This window comes from Mangifera indica, chromosome 19 (genome assembly GCF_011075055.1).
Source record: "Mangifera indica cultivar Alphonso chromosome 19, CATAS_Mindica_2.1, whole genome shotgun sequence".
In the NCBI taxonomy this organism is placed as follows: Eukaryota; Viridiplantae; Streptophyta; class Magnoliopsida; order Sapindales; family Anacardiaceae; genus Mangifera; species Mangifera indica.
In genome coordinates, this window is record NC_058155.1 from 6,968,977 (window position 1) to 6,993,750 (window position 24,774).

A 24,774-nucleotide genomic window follows, 5' to 3' on the forward strand; every position below is an offset into this window, starting at 1 on the left:
TGTGTATTCAAAGTGGATAATATCTTGACAGTGGGCTAGGTTATTGGATCAGGGATGTTATAAATGGTATTAGAGCGGCTTCGCGTGTTCTCTTGAACGATGGTGAGACAAACCTCAACGAGGATGCTGAGTCCTGTAAGGGGGGTGTATGTGATACCCTTAGGCAAATCCCATATCGATAAAACACGGGAAAGATGCTGGGTCTGTCCGTACTCTATCTATGTATCTCACATCGGTTAGTGGTGGGAGAATTTGATTAGTTAAATACCCTATGAGCTCTTTAATCTGTTAAGACGCGTTTTGGGTTGTAAAGCCCAAAAACAAAATTATGATAGACTGTGTGTTGACAGTGGGTTGGGTTATTGGACTAGGGATGTTACAACTATGGTTTGGAAGTTGATAGCAGAATCAACAAGTCGAGTAATGGAGAAACAATATGAAAAAGTTATGAATAAGCATCGAAAATACGATTCAGATATTCCAGTGCAAACTTATACATTAATAGGATATACAATTGCATTTCAGGTAACCTTAGAAATAAATATGATGTTAAATTAGATTTATATTACTTTTACTTTTTTAGTTTGCTTATATTATTCATCTCACAAATTTTTTATATGGGATGTAGCTATGGATATACAAGACTCTCAGTAACTTGAGAGGTTTTGCAGTTTGCAAATCCAAAGATAGGATTTCTCGAATATTGAAATAGAAGTCACTTGAGTGACTAGGGTGGGATCTTGTTAACAACATATTCAAGCTTATCAGGTACGTTAATTTATATTCAACAAAAAAACAAGTAAATTTGTTTTATCGTAAAAATTGATACATTTATTGAAACATTTATTAAGATGTTGTCACTTCTGTGTTGATTTCATTTGCCGAGGAAAAACAATTAGTGTGGCATAGAGAAGTTGTGGATTACATGGGGTATGCAAAAGAATTTGATAATGACCATAACCTTATTCAATTCGGTAGTGCAATCCAACCTCCTTACCATGCATGTCAAAACACACCTGTACACAGTCCAATCTCCTTACCATACACGTCAAAACATCATAATCGGTAATTTTTGCATGTGTCGTGCCAAGACATTAAACAACTCTGCAATGTTTGTTGTCATTATATTATATTGGAGACTAGAGAAGTTAGCATAGTCCCAACGTTGATAGTTAATACCCTGTAAATAAGCACCTGTTGACAAATTTTCATCATTAATCATATGCATTGCCTTCTCAAAATCTTGTATTTGATAAGCTTTCGCTGATCTCCAAAACAACCCATTTATATGTTTTGTTTGTTTATACCTACTACGTATGTTACCTTTTATATGATGGTTACACAAACTATGATGTGCATTTGGGAACACTTCTTGTATAGAGTGAATGATAACATGATGTCTATTTGAAATGATGGTCAAATCTAAAAGATCAACTATTCACCTATGTAATGCTCTAAGAAAGGAGGGTTCAAGTAATTGTTTCTTCTTTTCCCCAAATATCAAATGCCAAAAGAAAAATTAGGTTGTTTCCATTTTTACCTATAACAATAAACAATGTACTCCAGTATCGTTCTTTTAAAAAAGATCCATCAATATAAATAATGAGATGACAATATTTTCGAAATGCTTTAATCGAATAACCTAAAGTCATAAAGACAAAATGAAACTGATTATCAATATTAGTGTTAATGTGTGTAATAGTGTTAGGGTTTTCTCATTCCAAATTGCAACAATATACCAGTAATTGTTTGAACGACTCTTCAAGAGAACCCCTAATCTCATTCAATGCCCAATTCTTAGTACGCTAAGCTTGAGTATAGGAGATATTTATTATGTACCTATTTGTAATGTCCGTTATGATGTCTTTCAACCTATAGATATAGTCAGCCATGGTATACACAAACTACAATATTTTTTCAAGTGTCCATTTACCTGCCTGTCTATGGTGAGACATTATGACATCCTAAGGGAAAGTGTGAGTTTTCAACTTCTGTAACACAAAAATGTCTGTGTTTTGTAATTTTACTCCTTTTGTTTTTCATTTACATTGAGTGTGTGAATATTTGATATCTCATCTTTTTTTTTTGAACTTGTCACCTTGAACTGATAACCTTTTTCCAAAACATTCCTATACATCATATTTATCAACACAAGTTTATATGTAAATTGATCATTCACTTTGATTGTCCTATCTCATGGTGGAGCTGATGTAATGCAATACCCTTATTTTTCATATCTCTGTAAGGCTTTGAACCATCGAAAAAAGGATTTGAAACTTGTAAGAATGGGCCCCCCATGTATTGTTGGAGTGTTACGAAATAAACTTCCCCCAGCTAACCCACTTGGACCAACCCTTGTTTTATGACCACCCTTGTTATCATCTCTGTTTTCACCATCATTATTACCAACATCATCACATTCGTCATTACCATCATCATCACTACCATTTTTATCATCACCAATATCATGAGCCTCGTCATCACCAATATTATCACCCCAATCATCATAACTACCATATTCTTTTTTATTTGATTGGAAATTATCTATTGGAACATTATCCATCTCATAACATCTCTTCAGTGTACCTCGTAAAGAGTCTTGTGGCCTTTCTATTTCATCATGTACCATAACCTCAACACCATCACCTTCAGACATCATTTCTGGTTGTGTCTTACCATATATGTTATCCAAAGAGTTAATCACATCATTCATGGGTTTAAATGATTGAACTCCTAGCTATGGGTCAGTTCGTTGTTGTTGCATGTTGGTTTTGACTTCTATAGGCCTTGTAAACACTGTAAGAAATAACATATCTTTTTTATGTGTCTTTGATAACCTCATCATAATTCGAATATCAAAATCATTTTTTCACAAATATGGTACATCACTGTAAGTGGTTGAATTTTGCATATAAATTTTTACAATATTGTAACTTCGATTAATATATAAATGAGAATACACTACTTTTACAAATCCATCATAATTTATTTTTTTTACTAATTAATACAAATGTCTGAACTCCACCAACACATTTTAAATTATTATCACCTCCGTTAATTTAACATCCACCACATCCAAGAAAATATATTAGTTTATCCATTTTTTCTACACACACAAAATTTTAAGTAATTAAGTAAGTCAGAAACAAAACAACTAGAAATAGAGACAGAAACTAGAAGAAACATCCACACAAAACAATGCAAATGCGAACCACGCAAACACAAACTATGCAAACATCTAAATGCAAACCCTGCTAACCCCGTAAAACCCGCAAATGTAGACCTCGCCAACCCCTACAATTTACCAGAAGATATAACGATTTCTGTTTTTTTTAGATCTGGACACCGAAACTATTGAATGTACAAATAATGTAAATATTTATAAAAAGATTAAACCTCTCTTAGAAATCATCATTAAAATTTTTTACTTTTTATCTCCAGAAAAATTATTCAATTCATAGTTTTTTTAATACATGTTATTATTTATATAAAAGAAACTTACTTGTTATATGATGATGATGAATGACAAAGAAAATAGTTATAATGTATTACTATCAGAGTGTGGAGAGAAAAAGAATATTGAGAAAAGAAATGATAATAAAAATAAGATAAAAATTAGGAAAATGGATTAGCTAAATAAAATAAAAAAAAGATATTATTAAAATTTATAAAAATAAAAAAATAGGATGATTGGCACAAAAACATATAAACAGAGATATATCTACTTATTTTAATTAATTTCTTTTAAAACACTAACTTAAGCTATCTATCAGACTTTTCGCACGCTCTGTCTGTGACCAACAACTGTCAATTTACTGTTTTCAACTTTTTTTTATTAGTGATTTTCTTTTTCAGATATCCACCGACATTCCTCAAGGCTCAAGCTATCTGATTGAATTATTTATTCAGTTCACAGATCGTTTTCTGACCAACTAAGTAGTTGGGTACAGCCCACTGTTTCAGTGTTACATCATTTCTCTTGAATCTTGACCCGTCAAAATTGAACCATTTCTTTGTTCAACAAACTCTTTAGCTCTGGACCTTAACTTGCGAGGTCCTCCATCTTATGAGCTTGTTTTTGTGGAAAACCCACTTGGAAATTTGTAAGATTTCTCATCAGTTTTAGTACCCACTTTGAATTTGTAAGATTTCTCATTACATTTAGTACCCAAAAAGTATAGTGGCATTTGCTTGAAGTTTGGTTGATCTATTTATGCTCAAGTAGGCGCATTTTTACAAAATTTTAAAGGTATATTTGGTTTTTGGTATATGTTGATAGCAGTTGGGGTGGAAATGAAGGAGATGATGGTGTGTCATTTTAGATCTATCTATGCAAAGGTGTTTATTTTCTACAACAAAATAGTAAAGGGTCACTTTAAATTTTGGATCTTTCCATCATTTAATGGATTTGCTACTGGTTCATTGATATCCTTCCTTATGGCCATAATATGTGCATATTTTTATTTGTTTCCTCTGTTTCAACCAGTCAGTAAAGAGTACGAGATTCCTAAGCCAGATAATTCGGTTGGAAAATGCAATGTGTTTGAAGGGAGGTGGATCCAAGATGAACGTTACCCGTTGTACAATTCCTCCCTTTGTCCCTTTGCAGAAAGGGGATTTAATTGTTTGGCTAATGGGCGAAAAGATAGAGTTTATACAAAATGGAGGTGGAAGCCGAAGAATTGTGACATTCCACGTTTTGATTCAAGAGAAATGCTTGAAAAGCTTCGTGGAAAACGAGTTGTTTTTGTTGGCGATTCATTGAGCAGAACACAGTGGGAGTCTATGATATGTATGCTCATGACTGGTGTGGAAGATAAGAAGAGTGTTTATGAAGTTAATGGAAATGAAATCACAAAACGTATTAGGTTTTTAGGTGTCCGATTTAGTTCCTATAATATTGGTGTTGATTTCTACCGTTCAGTATTTCTGGTTAAGCCTGGACCAGTGCCAAAGCGTGCCCCAAAGAGGGTTAAGTCAACCCTTCAACTTGACAAGTTGGATGACATTAACAAAAAGTGGATTGATGCTGATGTTTTGATATTTAATTCAGGGCACTGGTGGACACGGACTAAGCTTTTTGAAATGTAAGTTGCCTGGTTTCAGGGCTTTGATTTTCCCTTTTAATGTGTGCCATATTAGTTTCTCTGTTATGGTTTTCGTTTATGTTATGACTCTATCCATAAGCTCTTGGTTGTGAGTGTGCTTTTTGATTCTACTTGAATGTGACATACTTTCACTCTAGATTTTGACAAATGCATGTAAAACAAAGCTTCCAATCCATGTTAACCATCTTATGCCAATTCCAAGACTAAAATGTAGTTATTTGTTGTGGAAGTCTAATGGATGACTCTGTGTGTGTCTTGAAAACATCTGTCACATTGGTATAATTCTACAGTAGTCTTGTAACATCAAATTTTTAGCTTTAATGTTTTGCTGTTAAGATTATGCCTACATATTGTTCCTAACAAGTTTTCCAGACAGGGGCTGTTATTTTCAGGCCAATGGATCGCTTAAACTTGGAATGCCAACCAACACTGCCTTCAGAGCAGCATTACACACTTGGGCATCTTGGGTTGAGACTATGGTCAACACAAATAGAACAAGCATATTCTTTCGGACTTTTGAATCTTCGCATTGGAGGTGTGTTATATATTTAGTTATATCATTTGATGCCAATTTCTTTCATAGAAGCTTCATGAGATTCTCTTTGCATTATGGTCAAAGTTTGTTTCCGTTAAACCCAATGGCACTAAATCTTTTTCGGTTGCATTGGTCTGTATAAGCTGAAACTGGGATCATTACTCTGTTCACAAGTAAATTACTGACCTTTAGTTTGGTATCAGATGTGTGAAAATTGATTGTTTATACAGAACTTGTAATTGCAGCTTTTAAACATGGTTGAAGCTGTCTTAGAAACTCAGTAATTTCTGACTTGTTGGACTATAATCTTGAAGAAAAGTGAGCAGAGTTGGTTGTAGCCTGTTGGTTGTGATGAACATACAATATCTGTAGTTTGTGATGGTTCATTCAAGGAGAATGACTAAAATGAAAGATTTTGAGGATTCTAGTTCATTATTTCAAATAGAAATAGAAAAAAGGAAGATCACAAAAGCATTGTCAAGTAAAAATTTTAACCTAATTGATATTTTTATAGAGCTTGCTACAATATTTTCTTGAAATGAACACTAGTTATACATGACTAATATCTTTTACTTCTATCTGTTCTAGCGGTCGAAACCGTAATTCTTGCAAAGTGACTAGGCAACCTTCATTGAGAACTAAAGGGCGGGATCGCAGTCCGATTTCAGACATCATAATCGATGTGGTGAAGAAAATGTCAGCTCCTGTGACAGTTTTGCATGTTACACCGATGGGGGCATTTCGCAGCGATGCTCATGTAGGTACTTGGAGTGACAATCCATCAGTTCCAGATTGCAGCCATTGGTGCCTGCCTGGAGTCCCTGATACCTGGAATGAAGTTCTCTTCTCCCATCTGTGGTTGACGAACGGGACATCCCGTCAGTGATAACAAGCTCAGCTTTTCTTCTCCAGCTTCCAGCCTGTCTAATTCCTTTTATGGTTTGATGATTTTCTACCCTCTAGCATATCTGAAAATTAAACTAATGCAGCATTAAGGATGCAGAATTTCTTCATTTGTTTGTTTGCTTGTATTATATTTTTTATGTAGTATCAGCATAAAAACCAATTTGCTCTTGAATGCAACTGCCATTATGTAATATATATCATAAAAATTAATCAATTATGTGTATGAATTTAGAACACCAAATTGATGAGATTAGCTTTTTTTTTTCTTTTTTTATGTGTGTTTTACTGAAGAATACTGGAAATAGTATGATGAAGAGCACCTCCGATGGTGATGGTGCACCACACCATATCTTCTTCTGTATTAGCTGATTAATATTATAAAATTCTAATATTCTTATTTATCTGATATAGTAATTATGGGTTAAATTATTATACGCGGAGTTTAGGTTTATTTGTCTAATTAATTTGAATGAGATTTCCCATTTATCTTTAAAATAAGAATCCATTTGTTTTTAAAGAAAACAAAAACAGACTTGGTTTTTAAAATCATACTTCAAGGTTAATAACTGGCAAAAGATTTATGTGGCCACAATTTCGATGGAAACAATACTCTCATGAAATCATTTCATCACCAGTCCACCCGAGTACAACTCTAACATACAATTATAATAAAATTATATATACATTTTTTTAAATATGTATATAAATAAATAAATAAATATAAATATATATATATATATATATATATATATATATATATATATATATATATGATATAATTGTATAGTGATTAAATAATTTTAAATTAAAGATAAAATAATATACAATCATATAATAATATATCATATATATATTTATTTGTGTATTAAAAATAAATACAATATTATCGTACAGTCATGGGTGCTAAATGTGTTAAAAAAACATCACATGATGTTCCATAGTCACTTATGTTAGACAATAGTATTGAATGAAAATGTAATAAGAAAAATGTGTCAAATAATAATAATAATAACAACAACACAAATTTTCTTACCGGTTCTCCGTAATTTCATAACTAAGAGTAGTACTATATAGATAATTTTGTATATAAATAATGATATATTATCATATAATTAAATAATTAAAAATTAAAGATAAAATAATATCTAATTATGTAAAAATATATCGTTATTTATATATAAAATTATGTGAATAATATTATTATTAAACTGGAAAATTTGAGATAGAAATAACAATAGTAACGTTACACCTGTTATAATTAAGACATATCTCAAGTCACTAAGTTGTGCACGTTACCAACAATACAAGCAATGATTATAATAAAATAATATCGATGTCATGAAATTATGACATAAATTTGAATGCAAAATGTCACCCAAAATATAAACTGAACAAACATAATTCCTGCTAACATAACAAATCAAAAGAATCAATCACGCCCATGTCGACAACATATTCTTTAAACACAATGGTCGGGTCGTACTATTTGGGTTTAGGGATCAACTACCAGACTCTATTCTTTATGTATTCGGTCATGACATCTCTAATTTGATCAAGTCCTCGATTGTGTAATATTTGATCCCCATATGTTTGGATGCATTGTTGATCTTATCATTGCTTGAGTAAAACATAGTAGTTGTGTTATCACAAAAGATCATAATAGGCATAGAAATAGATGATAGGGTATTTGTCTTAGAATTAGACGTCACTTGATGTATAAATAATTGTAATATAATTTTGAATTAATAAGATGGTTTTTCTTCGTTGTAAATCTTATATGCAAAACACATAAATATCATAAAATGATAGAACCATGATGAGAGGATTCGCGTATGTCAATTGATCGTGAGACTTCTATGTTCACATGAAACAGTTGTTTTAGAAATATCTATAATTCTAATATTATGCTAACTAAGGGCATATGTAATATGGTGAAAACTATCATAGTATTGAACAATCCAATGAAAGGATGGTGATAGATCTCATATGTCAAAGCTGTTCATAGATAGTTTGGTGTAATACATGAGTACACATTGTATGAATGTGTCCATTGGACTCACCCACCAAGAAAATTCCATATAAATGGTCGCTTTAACGTCTATGGAATGTATTTATCTTAACAAACAATAGTATATGTGATTTTTCGACTTGAAGTCATCAAACCATCTTGTTCATTGATTGATATGGTTTGCTATTATCCTAATGTAGTCCTTAAGAGAGGATTGCTAAAAATGGGTGATTCACCATATTGTGATATATATGAAGACTATGGTGGATCAACAAAGGATTCGTCTCTCCCAAGCATGAGAGTTGATATATTTGATAGGCTTACTAATGGACAACAATAACCACTTGAATCAGTGGCTACAATAAGATTAAGTCACTACTTAGACTAATATCATTCAATCATTGGTGCAGACGTTAGGCCATGCATACTAAAGGTTTACTAAGGTAAACACTAAATTTATATCTCAACCTCGAAAAGAGGTCTTATGATAAAATGATCATATTGTACAAGTAATTATATTATTTACAGGTTAAGAGTCAATTGTTGACACTTCGTTAGTTAGGTAGTCATAATGTCTTGTTAGAGTTCAATCTTGGTTTGTGTATAGATGGTTGTCAGATTATAGATTTGATATACATCTAACACTATTTATCCAATGAAGAGCCTAAGAGTCACACACAATAGAAAATGATCAAACTTTAGATGTATTGAATTATTGGAGATGAATTAGGTCTAGTATCTAGGTAGTCGATTTGGAGCCTCGAGAAATGTTTGAACTCTAAATATGAATTATTATATTTAGTGTATCAAAATGTAATACTCTTGAGGTGTTTGAATGTGTATGAAATGATGTAAGTTTGACTTTTCCCATTGGATAAGGATGAAGTCAAAATGAATAAGTTTAGCACATGCATGATCATGCATGGTCTATACACAGGAGTGAGTTATCACAGGTTGATCCTTATCCATGGATCTTACACACCGATAAATCCAAATAACCACATATTGTATGAGATAGGATAACCATCGAGTATATAATCGTGCATCATAGTGAATAGTCTTGCATAGTCTTTATATAAAAAGATACGGTTTCATAATTTGAATAACTTTTGCCCAATACACATTGGTCATGTTTATGCACCTCATAGCCTTGTTCACAAATGTTTTAGCAAGCACTTTGTGTTTGTTTCAGTCAGTCTCCGTTTGTTCATGCTTTGTGTGGATACTGAGATGTAATCTTACACTTGGATTGGGAGCAAAGATCTATGCATTACATATAATGATGAAAAAACGAAGAATCATCACGTAAGTATGGTTTTTTCAAAACACCCTATGATTGTTTAATACCAAGTTTGCTATATAATGACTATAAACAATCCTACGGGTTTTATGCTGTTTGAATGTTTTGTTTGTAAATTTTTAAATGTCTATTCCGCTACCATTGGCTTTGTTTACGCCATATTTCCAAACACAATTCACAATTTTGAAATCAAGTTCCTGAGTTGAGGTTCCACAGCATGCTAAAAACTTGGAATACATAGTAGAGCTCATGACTAGCATTTGTTTAACACTTTTTCAATAAGAACAATATTATGTGTATATATTTTTGATATATTATTTGAGTACACAGATAATATGTCATTATGTAATTGAGTGTTACTTTATCCTTAATTTAAAACCAATCAATTAATCATATAACGATATATCATTTATGTGTTTAATTTGTATACAAAAAATATATATATATACTTTTATTGTATGCAAATACTCTTCTTCCATTGGCCAATATGATCCTTACAAGGAAAACCCTTGCATCGTATGTGCCTCATTATGAAGAAAGGTAAATCTTTTCTAAATTATTGGCTTTGCAAGCAAATGAAAATGACCCGAAAATGGAATTGCTTCGTGGAAATCTTGCGAATGTGGCATAGATTATAGAATATATATAACAAAATAAAAAGAATGGCAGAGAAAAAAATTTCCCTTGAACATTTACTCAATTCGCTTCTTCTGAAGTTTCAGTGAAGCTTATGAAAAATTATCACAATGGAGGCATAAATACTAACAATTAAATATAGGCCAAAAGACTTATTCCTGCCCGTGGTTTGGTCTATTACCAAACTCCCATTTGTAAGATTTAAAAAATTTAAATACCAATTTTTTTGTTAAAATTCTCGGTTAGAGTTGAGAGTGAAAACATTATTTAGTTAAAAACCTAAAATTTTATCACATTTTCTCTCCTTAGTTTAAAAAATTAATAATTTTTCTTATCCAAAGTTTCAAAAGTTATCTTTTCCCCCTTGGGTTTTTTTCACCTCCTTTGGCGACCATCTCCACTTTGGTCGTTGGTCGTTGGTCAGCGTTCCCATCATCTTTTTTTATTGCCAATCTTTTCTTTTTGGTGGAAAAAATATGATAAAATTTTAGTTTTTATTTTATATTTTTAACTAAATGATGTTTTTACCTTTAACTCTAACAGAGAATTTTAACAGAATGAGGGGTATTTGAGTTTTTAAAACATTGCAAATGAGCATTTGAAAATAGACCAAACCTTGGGTGGGAATAAGTCTTGTGGCCTTAAATATATGAAATTCATAAATTTAGTACTGATAATTTATGATTTGGGTTGGTGAATGTGTATATATTCATACCAGTTTACCTTGAGTTTTTGCAATTAGATGCCCAAGGTTTATAAAATATTTACATGGCCATCAAATCACAAACTAATTTAAAACATAAAAATAATCTTCAAAATAACAACAAAAAAAAACAACAACAAAAACAAAGACACAGAAGTGTTTTCCAATGCAAACAATGCCATTTCCATCCCAAAACTTAGAATGAGAGTCAAGTCACTTAAAAACTTGACAATAATGTGAATAAAATAGTGTTTCCCAATTTCCCATCCCACACTACAAATACCACCCAAATCCTCCACCTCCTCCACAACAAAATTCACCTTCAAAATATTATCTTTTTCATCTCGTCAATATGGCCTCTCCAACTTACAACCTTCCCCCTTTCCCTCCTTCCCGGCCACCTCCTCCTCCTCCTCCGGCCGCAAGGCCGCCACCGCCCCCACCTCCTTTCGTTCGCCCACCACCCCCACCTAATGTTCGTCCTCCGCTGCCGTCACCTCCTCCATCACCAAGCGGGAATACCACGGTGATTGTTATAGTGTTTGCTTCATTTGGCGGCGTTCTCTTCCTTGCATGCGTTGCGGCTGCTCTTTTCTGCTTCTTGAAGAAGAAGAAGAAGAAGAGTGTTCAAGAAACGGAAGTGTTGCATGTTGACGAACACTTGAAGATGAAGGAGGACATTGTTAAAGGCCCCCATGGACCGGAAGTGGTGGGCTTGGTGATTGAGGACGATGTGCATGTTGATGGAATTATTAAGAAGAATGAGGAAATTGGAAAAGGGTTGCATAAAAGAAGCTCTGAGAGTAAAAGTGGTGGCCAACTTCAGGTGGGAGCTTCTTCTTCCTCCTCGGGTTCTAATCATCATCACCAGCTTGACCATAAAGTCTAAAATTAATCATATATATATGGGGTTGTTAATATGATTTATTTTCAAGTTGTTCAAACTCAATCAATAAGATAATAAACAATGTTTAAACATTACTTTATGGGCAAAGCTGCATGAGCCCAGAGTTGGTACAGAAAATTGTATGGATTGAATATTTTTAAATAAAAACTTAATTTTTATGTAGCATTACTATAAGTTAACCGATAAAATAAATAATAATTTAAAATAGTAAATCGATAAATATTTCCGAGAGACATAATTAATATAACAATGGATGAAGATTATTAAATAACGGATCAAACTATATTAAAAACAGATCGTTTTGATATTTTTCTTATATAATCTCAATTATTCATAATTATTTTTCTGCTTATCACCGCACATGGTAGATACAAAATTATTTCATTAATTCTAATCATTATTATTATTTTCTTGTGCTTAGCCTAGCCTCATGTGCTTCACATTAACAATTTAGGACTAGGAGGGCTTGAGAAAAGTTCCCCACCTTCATACAGTTATACACCCTTCTTCGTCTGAACTTCCACTAGAAAATACCTTCCCAGGTGCCCGTGGAAGGTGAAACAAATAAGCCCTTATTGACCAGACCTCTGAAGCATCCAGCTCTGTTCAGTGGTTCACCGGTGGTGGTTTCATCTGATCAAGAGTTCAGTCATTTTCTTCTGCAGAAAGAAGGCAAGCTGGTGGAATTGTGGTATATGGGATTCTTTTGTTAAGCTTGTTGGTTTGAGTAGCTCCGTTAAAGATGGTTGGTGCATCACTGCTGGATACATTCATAATCGTCTAAAGAAATTGGTTTTATATCAGTTTGGTCATCTAAACCTGAGAGAGAAACTTCTTCCTGAGGTTGAAGAAATGGTCAATCAGGCCCTGTCTAATTTGAGAAGCCTGAGTTTTGTTGAAGTGAAGCAGGCTTGTGCAATGGTCAGATCTTCTCTCAACACCAATTTTCTTGTGCATGGGTTAGAGGTAATTAAATATATGAGCTTTGAAGTTCAAAAAAATTTAAATTATCATATATGAGCTTGATAAATATATGTGAACTTTCTTGGTTTCAAATTTCATTTATCAGAAGGGAAATCAGGAAATTCTCCAATGCAGAGAAAATATAGCAAGTAAAGTAACATGGCTGGAATTTAGATCAATGACTTCTACAATATGTATTACTATAAGCCTAGAGGGTAAATGGCTAACAGGCAATGTTGATTTCTTTTGCATATGAAATCTTATCTCAGAACTCCACCAAATGAAGAAGAACAAAATTTCTGATTGGCAAAGGCAGTTGACAGAAGTATAGCCAAGAAAGCAGAAGATAACTATATATTCAGCTTAAGCAGTTATTTATGGGATACTTAGCAAAACAGAGAGGCAGGAGCAAAGTGGACCAGAGATATATAATAGAAAAAAACACTTTTAATATAGATAGAAACCATACAAGTTCAAAAAACAGACATTAAATTATTCTCTATGCAATAATAGAGAAATACTTTCCGAGATATAACAAACTCCAAGTAGTTATTACTCAGCAGAAATCTATCCCTCCATGCGAATGATGCACCTCAAGCTATCTCCTTTGAGCATGTAGTCGAATGCCTTATTGATCTCGGAGAAAGGTAAGGAGTGAGTGATAAATTTCTCAAGTTGCAGATCCAACTCCTGCAAAACCAAGATGATGACTTTAGTAATACTATCACAAGCTATGTCAAAAGATTGGCATTGCATGATATTGCTGAGGCTAATAACTTAAACTTGCTTTGCATAGGAACATGAGCTTACCTTGTTCATGTATTGCTCCACGACTCTAGGAATGTCAGTGCGAGGTTTGTAGTTGCCAAAGAAGGTACCCTTAAGAGTCCTCTCGTTAAGCAGATTCATTGGATGAGTTTTGAATGCATCATCTTTGTTTGGAACACCTACAAGTACGGCAACTCCCCAACCCTGAAGAGATGTTGGAGTTAGAAACAATGTAATTCACTTATTTGAATTTTTTTTTTCCTCCAGAGAGTAAAGGAAATTACATCATGGGTGCATTCAAATGCAGAGATCATGGCCTGGATACTTCCAGTACATTCAATACTCCGATCAACCCCGCCATCAGTCATGTCAGCAATAACCTGGTCATTAAAAACATGCATCAATTCTCAGTAGAACAAATGGTCATTTAATTTTTGGCAAAACAGCCCCTTTAATTTCAGGTCACCATAATTCATCTCTACAGATTCCTTTGCAGCTATCTTAGTATTTATTCGATTAACAGAACAGACCATAGGAGAAGCTATATCTTAAAATTGGACACAAACAGCCAACAACATCAATATAATGGTCACTATGAAGCTCTGCACAGATGTACAAGCAAATTAAACACCTGCTACCCACTTCTCTGACAAAGAAAGTATTTGAATGAACACAAGAACTGGAATTTCACATTAAGATACGAATAGCTGCCAGGGACAAAAGGAATGCAAGCAATGATCATTGATCGGTTATGTGCAGAATAACTTAAAAAGGTGATGGAACCAACCTGTTGAACAGGTTTGTCATAATCTTTTGGATTCACAAACTCTGTGCAGCCAAACTTCTTAGCTGCAAAAATTAAAAAAGAAGAAGAATGGAGTTCCATTAAAAATTAAATATATAACTCATAACAAGTATCTATCTTTCCATATAAATATGCCTTACAGATTAAAGCATACATTTTGGATTTGATCGGGTCAAATCTATTCGTATATTCATTTTCACAAAAGTACTATACCTTCAGAAAATCTGTTGGGGTTCAAATCAACACCAATGATCCTGGAAGCTCCAGCTATCCTTGCCCCTTCAACAGCCTGGAAATTATGAAAAAAGAGCTTCATAATGATGACTCATGGCAGTTCTTTTTCAGAACTATTTGACACAAATTAAAGGATGTAACTTACGGCAAGACCAACAGCACCAAGTCCAAAAACAGCAACAGATTGGCCCTTTTTGGGTTTTGCAACATTCAAAGTAGCACCAAGACCTTCAGGAAAGAAGATAATTGGAAATCAGAATTCATAACATTGCTTGCATTATTGCATAGTTAGCATTTATTCAAGAATAAACACTCTTACAAACCTGTGGATATTCCGCAGCTAAGCACACAAACTTTGTCAAGAGGGGCGGCAGGGTTGATCTTGGCAACACAGCCAACATGGACAACAGTGTATTCACTGAAAGTGGAAGTCCCAACAAAATGGTATATGGGCTTCCCATTGATGGAAAACCTAGACTGACCATCATTTATCATAACACCCCTGTCGGTATTGATTCTGAGGAGATCACACATGTTGCTTTCCTCTGAGCAACAGTGACGACACTCCCTGCACTCTCCAGTGAACACAGGAAGAACATGGTCTCCTGGTTTTAGATCAGTTACACCTTCCCCTACACTCTCCACAATTCTAAATACCAGAAGCATGAAAAATATGAAAGTTAGACATGAAAAAATGGTCTCCTGGTTTTGTATCGTGTATATGCCAAATGTAAACATAATTTAGAAAAAAGTTTGTCAAAATCTAAAAAAGCCCATACCCTCCCGCTTCATGGCCAAAAATGCGAGGAAACACTGGTGTTTGTCCCTGCAACATTAAGTAATCCCTTCAATTCCCAAAGAATGTGGGTAAACTTCAACAAGCTATTCAAGAATATGCAAATTACAAAATGGGATTTCCATGGTAAAAAAGAAACATTGATGGAATAAAAAAAACCACAAACTCAGGCAAAGAATCTTCAACATCGAGAATTCATAATGTGGTTTGAGTGCATATATATACACAGTTAAAGAAATTTCCTCTCTTCTTAAACTAAAAACAATACGCAGATGGCAACATTTTACAATGCGCTATTATTACCAGCACTTCATTTTCCTAATCTTAATCCTGATATTAAAAATGATATGAATTTGTAGTTACCTTGGCTTCCCAGAAGTAAACATCAGTGTGGCATAAAGAGGTGAAGAGGATCTTCAATCGAACTTCATTTTTCTGTGGTGGTGCCACCTCCACTTCTTCGATAACCAGTGGCTTCCCAGCCTCCCATGCCACCGCAGCTGCAACCAAATACAGCCAATGAGGTATATAACTCACAAACAATCCCAATAAATCAAGAACTATATCAAAAAGCTAACTGGAGCTATGGTTATTACACCAAAATTAACAAAAATTTCAATATGATCATGTAGATCGACGAGTATATAACAAAGAAAAACATGAATATCAATTTTATTCTTATTGCACAAAAAAGACACAAATTGTCGCTAAAATCCATCTCAAAATCTATTTCACAAACCAAAAGTTCCAATTAGACATGTTCAAAAGCCCGCAGCACGATCCAACCTGTTGTAAAAAGACACAGCCAACAGGGGTATGATTCTTAATTATGCGGGTCGTGAAGACCGTGTCGGAGATCTTAGGGTTCAGCCGCATACACCCACAGAAAATAAAAAATTTTGAAAATTTCAAAAAATAAATATAATGTTATAGGCCAAGCTGTTAAAGATTCATTGAGATACGATCCAAACATTGAATCGTATCTCAATCCTTGTCCTTTTTGCGCGCTGGCATGGCCTGAAGCATGAAGGACTGCACCAAATTCGGCCTGGCACAGCCACGACCGTGTACTTTCAACCTTTATAGAATTCAATTAACAAATCCATTGTCCCCAAAATAATATAAAGAAAAAAACAAAAGCATTTTTACCATATCTATCAAAATAAATTATATTATCGTAGATGATGATAAAGTGAAACCCCTATGAAGCTTGAAAATACCTGATTTCATTAAATCCAAAAGATTAATAAAAAAGACAAAAACCAAAAATTAGAAATATAATCATTTTAATCAAACTACTGAACATGGAAACAGAATATTCACATCACAAGAATCCAACTGACCAAATGAAAAAGTTTTGAAAAAATAAATAAGTAAAAATAACCAGTAACACTGAATAACCAATAAAGAATATTTCACGATCAAGAAACATCATCAGAAAACAGAGATGAAAACTACAAAAAGAAAAAAAGAAAAAAAGAAAAATTACCCTTGCAGCGAATAACTTGACCGACTTTGTTAGACATTTTGCTTTAAGATGAAGAAGAAGAAGGAAAAGTTTGTGTTTGAAGTGAAGAAAAGAGGTGCCTTTGGGTCAGTATTTATAGCGTGTAAAATGAGGTCTTGAAGAAACAAATTCAAAGCTGTTTATCATTCTTTCCATCCATGTTCCATCTCTGCATGCTGATAACAGTGTGTCGCTTTTTCATCCAATGGGCGCCTTGGATTCTTAAGAAAACAACACGTGTTCTTGGCCGTTTGTTTTCTCCGCTGTTTAGTTAAGGTCAAATCACATACAGTAGTTTGACTTTTTTAAGTAAATCTAGGTGATGGGGATGGTAATGGTATTGCGTTAATTTTTAAAAGGCTAAAGGAAGGACTATATCCCACCCAAGGTTTAGTGGAAGGACAAAGTCTCACCTATTAATTTTCAAAAACTCAAATATTCACTTATCAATCAAAAATTATTATTAAAATTAAAAGTAAAATGGTCATTTAATTAAAAATATTAAAAACTTATCACATTCTCCCCTCATAGGTTTAAAAACTAACATTTTTCCTCTATCCAATGTTTGAAAATTCACCATTCCCCTCAGGATTTGGAATTTTTTTCCAGTTTCTTCCAACGAGTTTCTATGTCACCGTCTCTGTCTCCATCAATCTCTTCCTCCCAGCACTCTCTCCTTCACCGACGCTCCCTTTCCCTTCAAACGTCATCGATTTCTATCATTGATGACTAATAACTTTAAAACCTATGAGTGAGTTTCAACCTTAATGACGAACAATGTTGGGGAGACCAAATGTTGACGGAAGAGACTCTGGGGAGATGAATCGCACGATGACGACTCTGGGAAGACAAATTGCATGACGAAAGAGACGTTGGGAAGAAAAATCGTGCGATGAAAGAGACACTGAGGAAACGAATTGCTCAACATCTCTAGGGAGACGAATAGCGTGATGACCCCGAGGAGATGCTTTTGCTCGTGGTCGAGATCCATTGACCTTCTTCTTTGGCCGTCAACGAAAGATCAATGGAGAATGTTAGCTCTGCTTGCTAGAAGAAACTAGAAAAAAATTCCAAACTCTAGGGGGAATGGTGAATTTTCAAACTTTGGGTGGGGGAAAATGTTAGTTTTTAAACCTAAAGGGGCAAAATGTGATAATTTTTTTAAAAAAATATTTTTAACTAAATGACCATTTTACCCTTAATTTTAATAGTGAATTTTAACTTATGGGTAGATATTTGAGTTTTTGAAAATTAATGGGTGGAAATCTATCCTTTCACTAAACCTTGGGTGGGAAATAGTATGTTGACCTTTTTAAAATTATATACTTTTGATATATAATTTGGATATATAAATGATATTTTATCGTGTAATTGAGTATTACTTTATCTTTAATTCATAATCATTTAATCACATGATAACATATTATTTATATATTCAAATTGTATATTATAAATGTGTATATATAATTTTATTGAACTAATGAGTGAGGTCCAGAAAGTATGTGTTGCTAGTCGTTGAGGTGGGAGAGTGGCACTAGATTTCAAATCTACGAACAGAAGAAATAGGACAAATGGTTGAGGCTTATATACAGGCAAACACCATCCACTTCTCCTACAACTCTCTCTATCTTCTTTTCATTTTAGCTTTATCCCAAATTTAAATGAAATGGTGAAAGAAAAATGTGGGCCAAATTAACAAATATTAAAAGTTATCACTTTCTTTCACTTTCTCAAGAAAAGGAAAAAACAGAACATCATGAATTTCTTCTAGGCTCTTCGTTCGTTGACTTTCTTTTGAATGGCTGCACACATCTGGTGTGGAAACAGCTAGATAAGAACACAAATGTAGATCATTACTTGAAAACTGCCAATGGAGGCAGTTGAATCCAATTCACAATTATTTATTCTAATTCAACGGTGCCAGGTTTCACTCTCCTTAGGATTTCAGAAGTTGAAATTGTAGAATTCACTATCAAATATTTGTAAGATATAGAGCAGTCATTTATCAAACCTGCGGTTTGAAATTAAGATTAATGACTTGCTTCAGATAGCTTGACTAGTTAAAGCGTAAAATCCCCGATTAGAGTTTCAGAACTGCTTGGATTCAAGACTGGTTGATATCAAATCAAGATGAGACTCTTGAATTATTCTATTCAATAGTTGTTTAGATGGTTTAATGATTGTGGAATCAGTTATTGGGTTTTACCAATTCGATACGATTGATGGATAAAATGGCTAACATGCAATTCTGCGTATTGATTTCTTTAGCATAAGAAATTTTTATCCCAAAGCTCCATGAAAGGAAGGCCAACAAAATTTCAGATTGGCAAAGGCAGTTGGCAGTACTATAGACAAGAAAACAGAGACAATGAAGCTTGGATAACTCTATATTTGGCTTCAGCAGTTATTTATGGGATACTTCACAAAATGGAAACAGATATTCAACAGGTGAATTCTCTAGTGTCTTGTTTTGTTCTCTTAATTCTGTTCAAACTTTGACAATAAACAATCAGTAAAGCTCCAAAACCGCCGGTAGAAGCTACATTTTGTTTATGTTTCAAACTCAGGCCTAGAGTTTGGATTTCAGAAACAAAGGGTAAAAGCGAGAGGCAGAAGCAGGATAGACCAGAAATATATTATAGAGAAAACACATATAATTTAGCTTATAAGCCATATACGTCCAAACAACAGTCATTACAGTAATTTAGAAATGCGGAAATAGCAAACTTCAAATAGTTATTACTCGACAAAAATCTATCCCTCCATGCGAATGATGCACCTCAGGCCATCTCCCTTGAGCATGTAGTCAAATGCCTTGTTGATCTCGGAGAAAGGCACAGAGTGAGTGATGAATTTCTCAGGTTCCAAATCCAACTCCTGCAAAACCAAGATGAAGAAGTAAGTGATACTATGACAATCTGTGACAAAAGATTGGCATCCCATGATATTGCCGAGGCTGATAACTTGAACTTGCTTTGCATAGATTCATGAGGTTACCTTGTTTAGGTATTGCTCCACGAGTCTAGGAATATCGGTGCGAGGTTTGTAGTTGCCAAAGAAGGTTCCCTTAAGAGTCCTCTCGTTCAGCAGATTCATTGGATGAGTTTTGAATTCATCATATTTGTTTGAAACACCCACAATTACGGCAACACCCCAACCCTGAAAAGCATAAAGATATTGGAATTAGGAAAAATGTAATTCACTTATTTGGATTCTTTTTTTATTCCAGAGAGTAAATGCAATTACATCATGGACGCATTCAAATGCTGAGATCATAGCCTGGATGCTTCCAGTACATTCAACACTCCGATCAACCCCGCCACCAGTCATGTCAGCAATAACCTGAGCATCAAAAACATGGACACAAACAGTAACAATACCAATTTAACAGAACAGACCACAGAAGACGCTATATCTTATAAGTGGACACAATCAGAAACAACACCAATTTAATGGCTGCTATGAAGCTCTGGGCAGATGTACAAGCATATTAAACACCTGATATGTACTTCTCTTACCAGGAAAATATTTGAATGAAAACAACAATTAAGATTTCAAATTAATCTACGAATGGCAGCTGGGGAAAAAATGGAAGCAAGCAACGATAGTTATGTGCAGAATAACTTAAAAAGGATGGAACCAACCTGTTGAACAGGTTTGTCAGAATCTTTTGGATTCACAAACTCTGTGCAGCCAAACTTCTTAGCTGCAAAAATTAAGAAAAAATATATCTGAATGGAGCTCCATCAATAAGTAAATAGATAACTCATGTTAACTAAATTTTAATGAAGTATCTATCTTTCCAGATCCATATGCCTTACAGATCGATGCATACATCTTTGGATTTGATTGGGTCGAAGCTATTTGTATATTCATTTATATGAAAGTACTATACCTACAGCAAATCTGCTGGGGTTCAAATCAACACCAATGATCCTTGAAGCTCCAGCTATCCTTGCCCCTTCAACAGCCTGGAAATTATAAAATAAGAGATGCATACTGATGACTCATGGAAGTTCTTTTTCAGAACTATTCGACACAAATTAATGGAGATAACTTACCGCAAGACCAACGGAACCGAGTCCAAAAACAGCAACAGAGTGGCCCTTTTTGGGTTTTGCAACATTCAAAGTAGCACCAAGACCTTCAGGATGGAAGAAGAAACTAGAATTCATAACATTGCGTGTATGGTTGATATTTATTTTGTTGATATTTATTTTGGAAAAAACACCGGTACAAACCTGTGGATATTCCACAGCTAAACACACAAACTTTGTCAAGAGGAGCGGCAGGGTTGATCTTGGCAACACAGCCAGCATGGACGATAGTGTATTCACTGAATGTGGAAGTCCCAAGAAAATGGTATATGGGCTTCCCGTTGATGGAAAACCTAGACTGACCATCACTTATCATAACACCCCTGTCAGTATTGACTTTGAGGAGATCACACAAGTTGCTTTCCTCTGAGCGACAGCGTCGACACTCCCTGCACTCTCCAGTGAACACAGGAAGAACATGGTCTCCTGGTTGTAGCTCAGTTACTCCTTCCCCTACACTCTCCACAATTCTAAATGCCAGAAGCATGGAAAAAAAAAATGGAAGTTCTTACCGAATCATGTATATGCAAATGTAAACATAATTAGAATAAGTTTCTGTCAAAATTAGAAAATGTACACACCCTCCTGCTTCATGACCAAAAATGCGAGGGAACAATGGTGTTTGTCCCTGCAACAGTAAGCAATCCCTTCAATTTCCAAACAATGTGGGTAAACTTCAACAAGCTATTCAAGAATGTGCAAGTTATAAAATGGGGTGGTTTCCATGGTAGAAGGAAACACCGACGGAATCAAAAGAAACCACAAACTCAAGCAAAAAATCTTCAACATCGAGAATTCATTTCACAGTATGCTCATAATTCTTAGCAGTGCATTTTCCTAAACTTAATCCTGATATTTAAACATGATATGAATTTGTAGATACCTTGGCTTCCCAGAAGTAAACATCACTGTGGCATAAAGAGGTGAAGAGGATCTTCAATCGAACTTCATTTTTCTGTGGTGGTGCCACCTCCACTTCTTCAATGACCAGTGGCTTTCCAGCCTCCCATGCCACAGCAGCTGCAACCAAATACAGCCAATGAGATGTATAACGCACAGAAAAATCTAATAAATCAGAACCATATCAAAAAGCTACCTGCAGGAGCTGTGCTTACTAAACCAAAACAAACAAAAATTTCAATATGAACATACAAATCAACGAGTTTATAACAAAGAAAAACATGACTATCAATTTTCTTCTTATTGCACAAAAAAGAATCAAGCTGTCGTTTAAGTCCATCTCAAAATCTACAAAAAGAACATTTCACGATCAAGAAACATCACCAGATAACAGAGATGAAAACTACAAAAAGAAGAAAAGAAAAGTTACCCTTGCAACGAATAACTTGACCAGCTTTGTCAGACATTTTGCTTTAAGTTGAAGATGAAGAAAAAGTTTCCGTTCGAAGTGAAGAATAGAGGTGTGTTTGAGTCATCTGAACTCATATTTTTCTATTTGTAAAGTTTCTTATCGTTCCAGGACCAAACGTAGGAAGCTACTGTCATTTTCATCATTGAGTCTTATCCAAGGCTATCTGTAAAGTTAACTGGCTGGACAACATTTTATGGCAATGAAATATGTAAGGAGTGGTGGAGATAAATCTCAATTTAACAATGAAAATGAGCGGTGAGATTTTTCATTGTCTTGGGGTAGTGTCTAAATGATAATGGAGATTGCTCAAACGGTGAAATTGGTGTGCAAGTGGTGATACAACTTTCTTGAGAAAGTGTTTCCAATAGTTAGTTTGAATGACAAAAATATGAATTCTATGCATGAGAGTGCATGAGTTTGAATCATTTTAACAATATTTTAGAATTACATTTTTTACTACTTTGATTTGATTTGACACAATGTTCGAAATGCTTATTCACGTGAATCTAATACCTCTTTGTTAGTTTCACAATTATCATACCATTTTTTTCATTATCAATAAGTTTATCAGAAGATTTCATAAATGTGACAGATAAACTATCACACACTTTCTCTAAAATAATTTTTCATATTTATAAGATTATTGATGAGAAATTACATTCAAATTAGAATAATCTAAAAATTCTAATCCTAACAAAATTTTGATAATTTATTTTTATTTTGATTGTATTATATGTGAATATTAACAATATGAAAAATATCCCAATTAGGAAGGTAGATATATTTTCCTGTTGTTATTACTAATTAAAATATGAGAATATGTATAAAAGATTCCAAACAGATTCTGTCTATTTATTGTCTCAACCTAAAAAATTTACTAATGTTCGTTGTTAGATATTGAATAAGAGATAACTAATATGATGTCTAGTTATTAATCAAAGTTTGATCGTTGGTCTTGATGACTTAAACCTTGAAAAGATACGCATCTTAGATAGAAATTTTATAAGTTGAAAAATATCATTTAACAGTCATAATATCAACATAAACTCATAATACAAAGGCAAATGGTGAGACATACTCTCCCAAAGCGAGAGCAAGGATGAACAATGACAATATTCATCCCTAACCTTTGAACGCAACCAATTTCCATAATTCCATTTTGGTTGAAGCTTAAAAACATATAAGTTTGTAACCCGATCTTAGATTCAAGCACATAATATATCAATGGAAAGCTTTTTCAACGAGGATTCCAAAAAAAAAAAAAAAAAAGAGAAATAAATATGCAAGATATCAAAAGTTATGATCAATTTACAATTTTAGACTTTCTTAAAATAATATCATAGCAATTTCATGAACATGTGATAGGTGGACTAGAAACAATCAAAGCATACTTTGATACCAATCTAGGACAATATCCCTAATATAACAGTAGAAAACTGGCATCGTAAATATCTCACATCCAATACTACAAGATTGATGGAGTGCTTAGATTGACTAGATTTTAAATTATTCACAACATTATCTATGCTACGATGTGCCAAGGAATGGTTTGATGCATCACAGGTGGATCTTAATGGGCGAGAAGGGGATTGTTGGCTTAGACCTTTGCACATTAGAACTTAATGCAAAACTTTTATAATGGACTAGAATAACTCCCTTTTAACCATTGGAAGTGCTTTTTCATTTTGGCGGGGACTGACTTTACATTTGGGGTGCTTGTAAGATAAGCACACGTAAAGTTGAAGTAGGGTGAAAGTTTCTTTCCTTTCACCTAGAAGTGTTGTTTAATTGAAGGGTTCATCTATGGTAACAATCCTCGTAGTTGAATTCCCACCAATCTTCATATCATTTGGGAGAAGTTGACTAGCAACAATCCATATTCACTTCAAACTAATCTCTACTCCCCTCTTCGTAGTAACATGTATAACTCTTACTAGGGTGATTGATTGTACTTACTGTTATTGGTAGCGGAGATTGACATGGCATCGACAACGGTGAAGTGTTATTAAAGTATTTCAATTTTTTTTAAACATTTTCACTCTTTTAGTGTTAAAGTTAATTAGTGAAATTGGTTAATGAAAGAGATAATTGAATTTTCGAACTTAAAGTGTGGAAAAGTGTCATTTCAA

At 33.9% G+C, this 24,774-nt stretch overlaps 3 protein-coding genes across 5 annotated transcripts; 1 reads left to right on the plus strand and 2 right to left on the minus strand.

Moving 5' to 3' along the window:
• The first annotated feature begins 3,863 nt into the window (after nt 1–3,863).
• Nucleotides 3,864–6,790, plus strand: LOC123202677 (protein trichome berefringence-like 7). Of its 3 annotated transcripts, none has more exons than XM_044618689.1 (4): nt 3,864–5,087; nt 5,485–5,643; nt 6,232–6,553; nt 6,605–6,790. In XM_044618689.1, exons 1-3 carry the CDS (start codon nt 4,270–4,272, stop codon nt 6,527–6,529), a joined length of 1,275 nt encoding a protein of 424 aa, XP_044474624.1. In that variant the 5' UTR covers nt 3,864–4,269; the 3' UTR covers nt 6,530–6,553; nt 6,605–6,790. The 3 variants fall into 3 exon arrangements, with proteins under 3 accessions (XP_044474624.1, XP_044474625.1, XP_044474623.1); XM_044618690.1 differs by having other exon boundaries at nt 3,865–4,103; nt 4,487–5,087; nt 6,232–6,790; XM_044618688.1 differs by having other exon boundaries at nt 3,865–5,087; nt 6,232–6,790.
• A 6,604-nt stretch (nt 6,791–13,394) lies between these two features.
• Nucleotides 13,395–17,316, minus strand: LOC123203382 (alcohol dehydrogenase 1-like). Its single transcript, XM_044619732.1, has 10 exons — nt 17,159–17,316; nt 16,033–16,169; nt 15,653–15,699; nt 15,197–15,522; nt 15,019–15,101; nt 14,853–14,928; nt 14,622–14,683; nt 14,119–14,214; nt 13,877–14,038; nt 13,395–13,756 (listed from the first exon to the last, which is right to left on the minus strand). The coding sequence occupies exons 1-10, from the start codon at nt 17,193–17,195 to the stop codon at nt 13,634–13,636; spliced, it is 1,149 nt and encodes a 382-aa protein (XP_044475667.1). The 5' UTR covers nt 17,196–17,316; the 3' UTR covers nt 13,395–13,633.
• A 2,468-nt stretch (nt 17,317–19,784) lies between these two features.
• Nucleotides 19,785–22,796, minus strand: LOC123203383 (alcohol dehydrogenase 1-like). Its single transcript, XM_044619733.1, has 10 exons — nt 22,604–22,796; nt 22,157–22,293; nt 21,855–21,901; nt 21,418–21,743; nt 21,238–21,320; nt 21,072–21,147; nt 20,821–20,882; nt 20,423–20,518; nt 20,174–20,335; nt 19,785–20,053 (listed from the first exon to the last, which is right to left on the minus strand). Exons 1-10 carry the CDS (start codon nt 22,638–22,640, stop codon nt 19,931–19,933), a joined length of 1,149 nt encoding a protein of 382 aa, XP_044475668.1. The 5' UTR covers nt 22,641–22,796; the 3' UTR covers nt 19,785–19,930.
• Between the last annotated feature and the right edge of the window lie 1,978 nt (nt 22,797–24,774).

What these genes read in the sequence shown, in the direction of transcription:
- LOC123202677 (XM_044618689.1), top strand. Translation starts at nt 4,270, where the DNA reads ATGTTGATAGCAGTTGGGGTGGAAATGAAGGAGATGATGGTGTGTCAT. An exon ending in CGGACTAAGCTTTTTGAAAT is followed by an intron (nt 5,088 to 5,484) that starts GTAAGTTGCCTG and finishes TTTTCCAGACAG; the next exon opens with GGGCTGTTATTTTCAGGCCA. An exon ending in TTTGAATCTTCGCATTGGAG is followed by an intron (nt 5,644 to 6,231) that starts GTGTGTTATATA and finishes TATCTGTTCTAG; the next exon opens with CGGTCGAAACCGTAATTCTT.
- LOC123203382 (XM_044619732.1), bottom strand. Translation starts at nt 17,195, where the DNA reads ATGTCTAACAAAGTCGGTCAAGTTATTCGCTGCAAGG. An exon ending in TAGCTGCGGAATATCCACAG is followed by an intron (nt 15,102 to 15,196) that starts GTTTGTAAGAGT and finishes TCTTTCCTGAAG; the next exon opens with GTCTTGGTGCTACTTTGAAT. An exon ending in CCCCAACAGATTTTCTGAAG is followed by an intron (nt 14,684 to 14,852) that starts GTATAGTACTTT and finishes TAATTTTTGCAG; the next exon opens with CTAAGAAGTTTGGCTGCACA.
- LOC123203383 (XM_044619733.1), bottom strand. Translation starts at nt 22,640, where the DNA reads ATGTCTGACAAAGCTGGTCAAGTTATTCGTTGCAAGG. An exon ending in TAGCTGTGGAATATCCACAG is followed by an intron (nt 21,321 to 21,417) that starts GTTTGTACCGGT and finishes TCCATCCTGAAG; the next exon opens with GTCTTGGTGCTACTTTGAAT. An exon ending in CCCCAGCAGATTTGCTGTAG is followed by an intron (nt 20,883 to 21,071) that starts GTATAGTACTTT and finishes TAATTTTTGCAG; the next exon opens with CTAAGAAGTTTGGCTGCACA.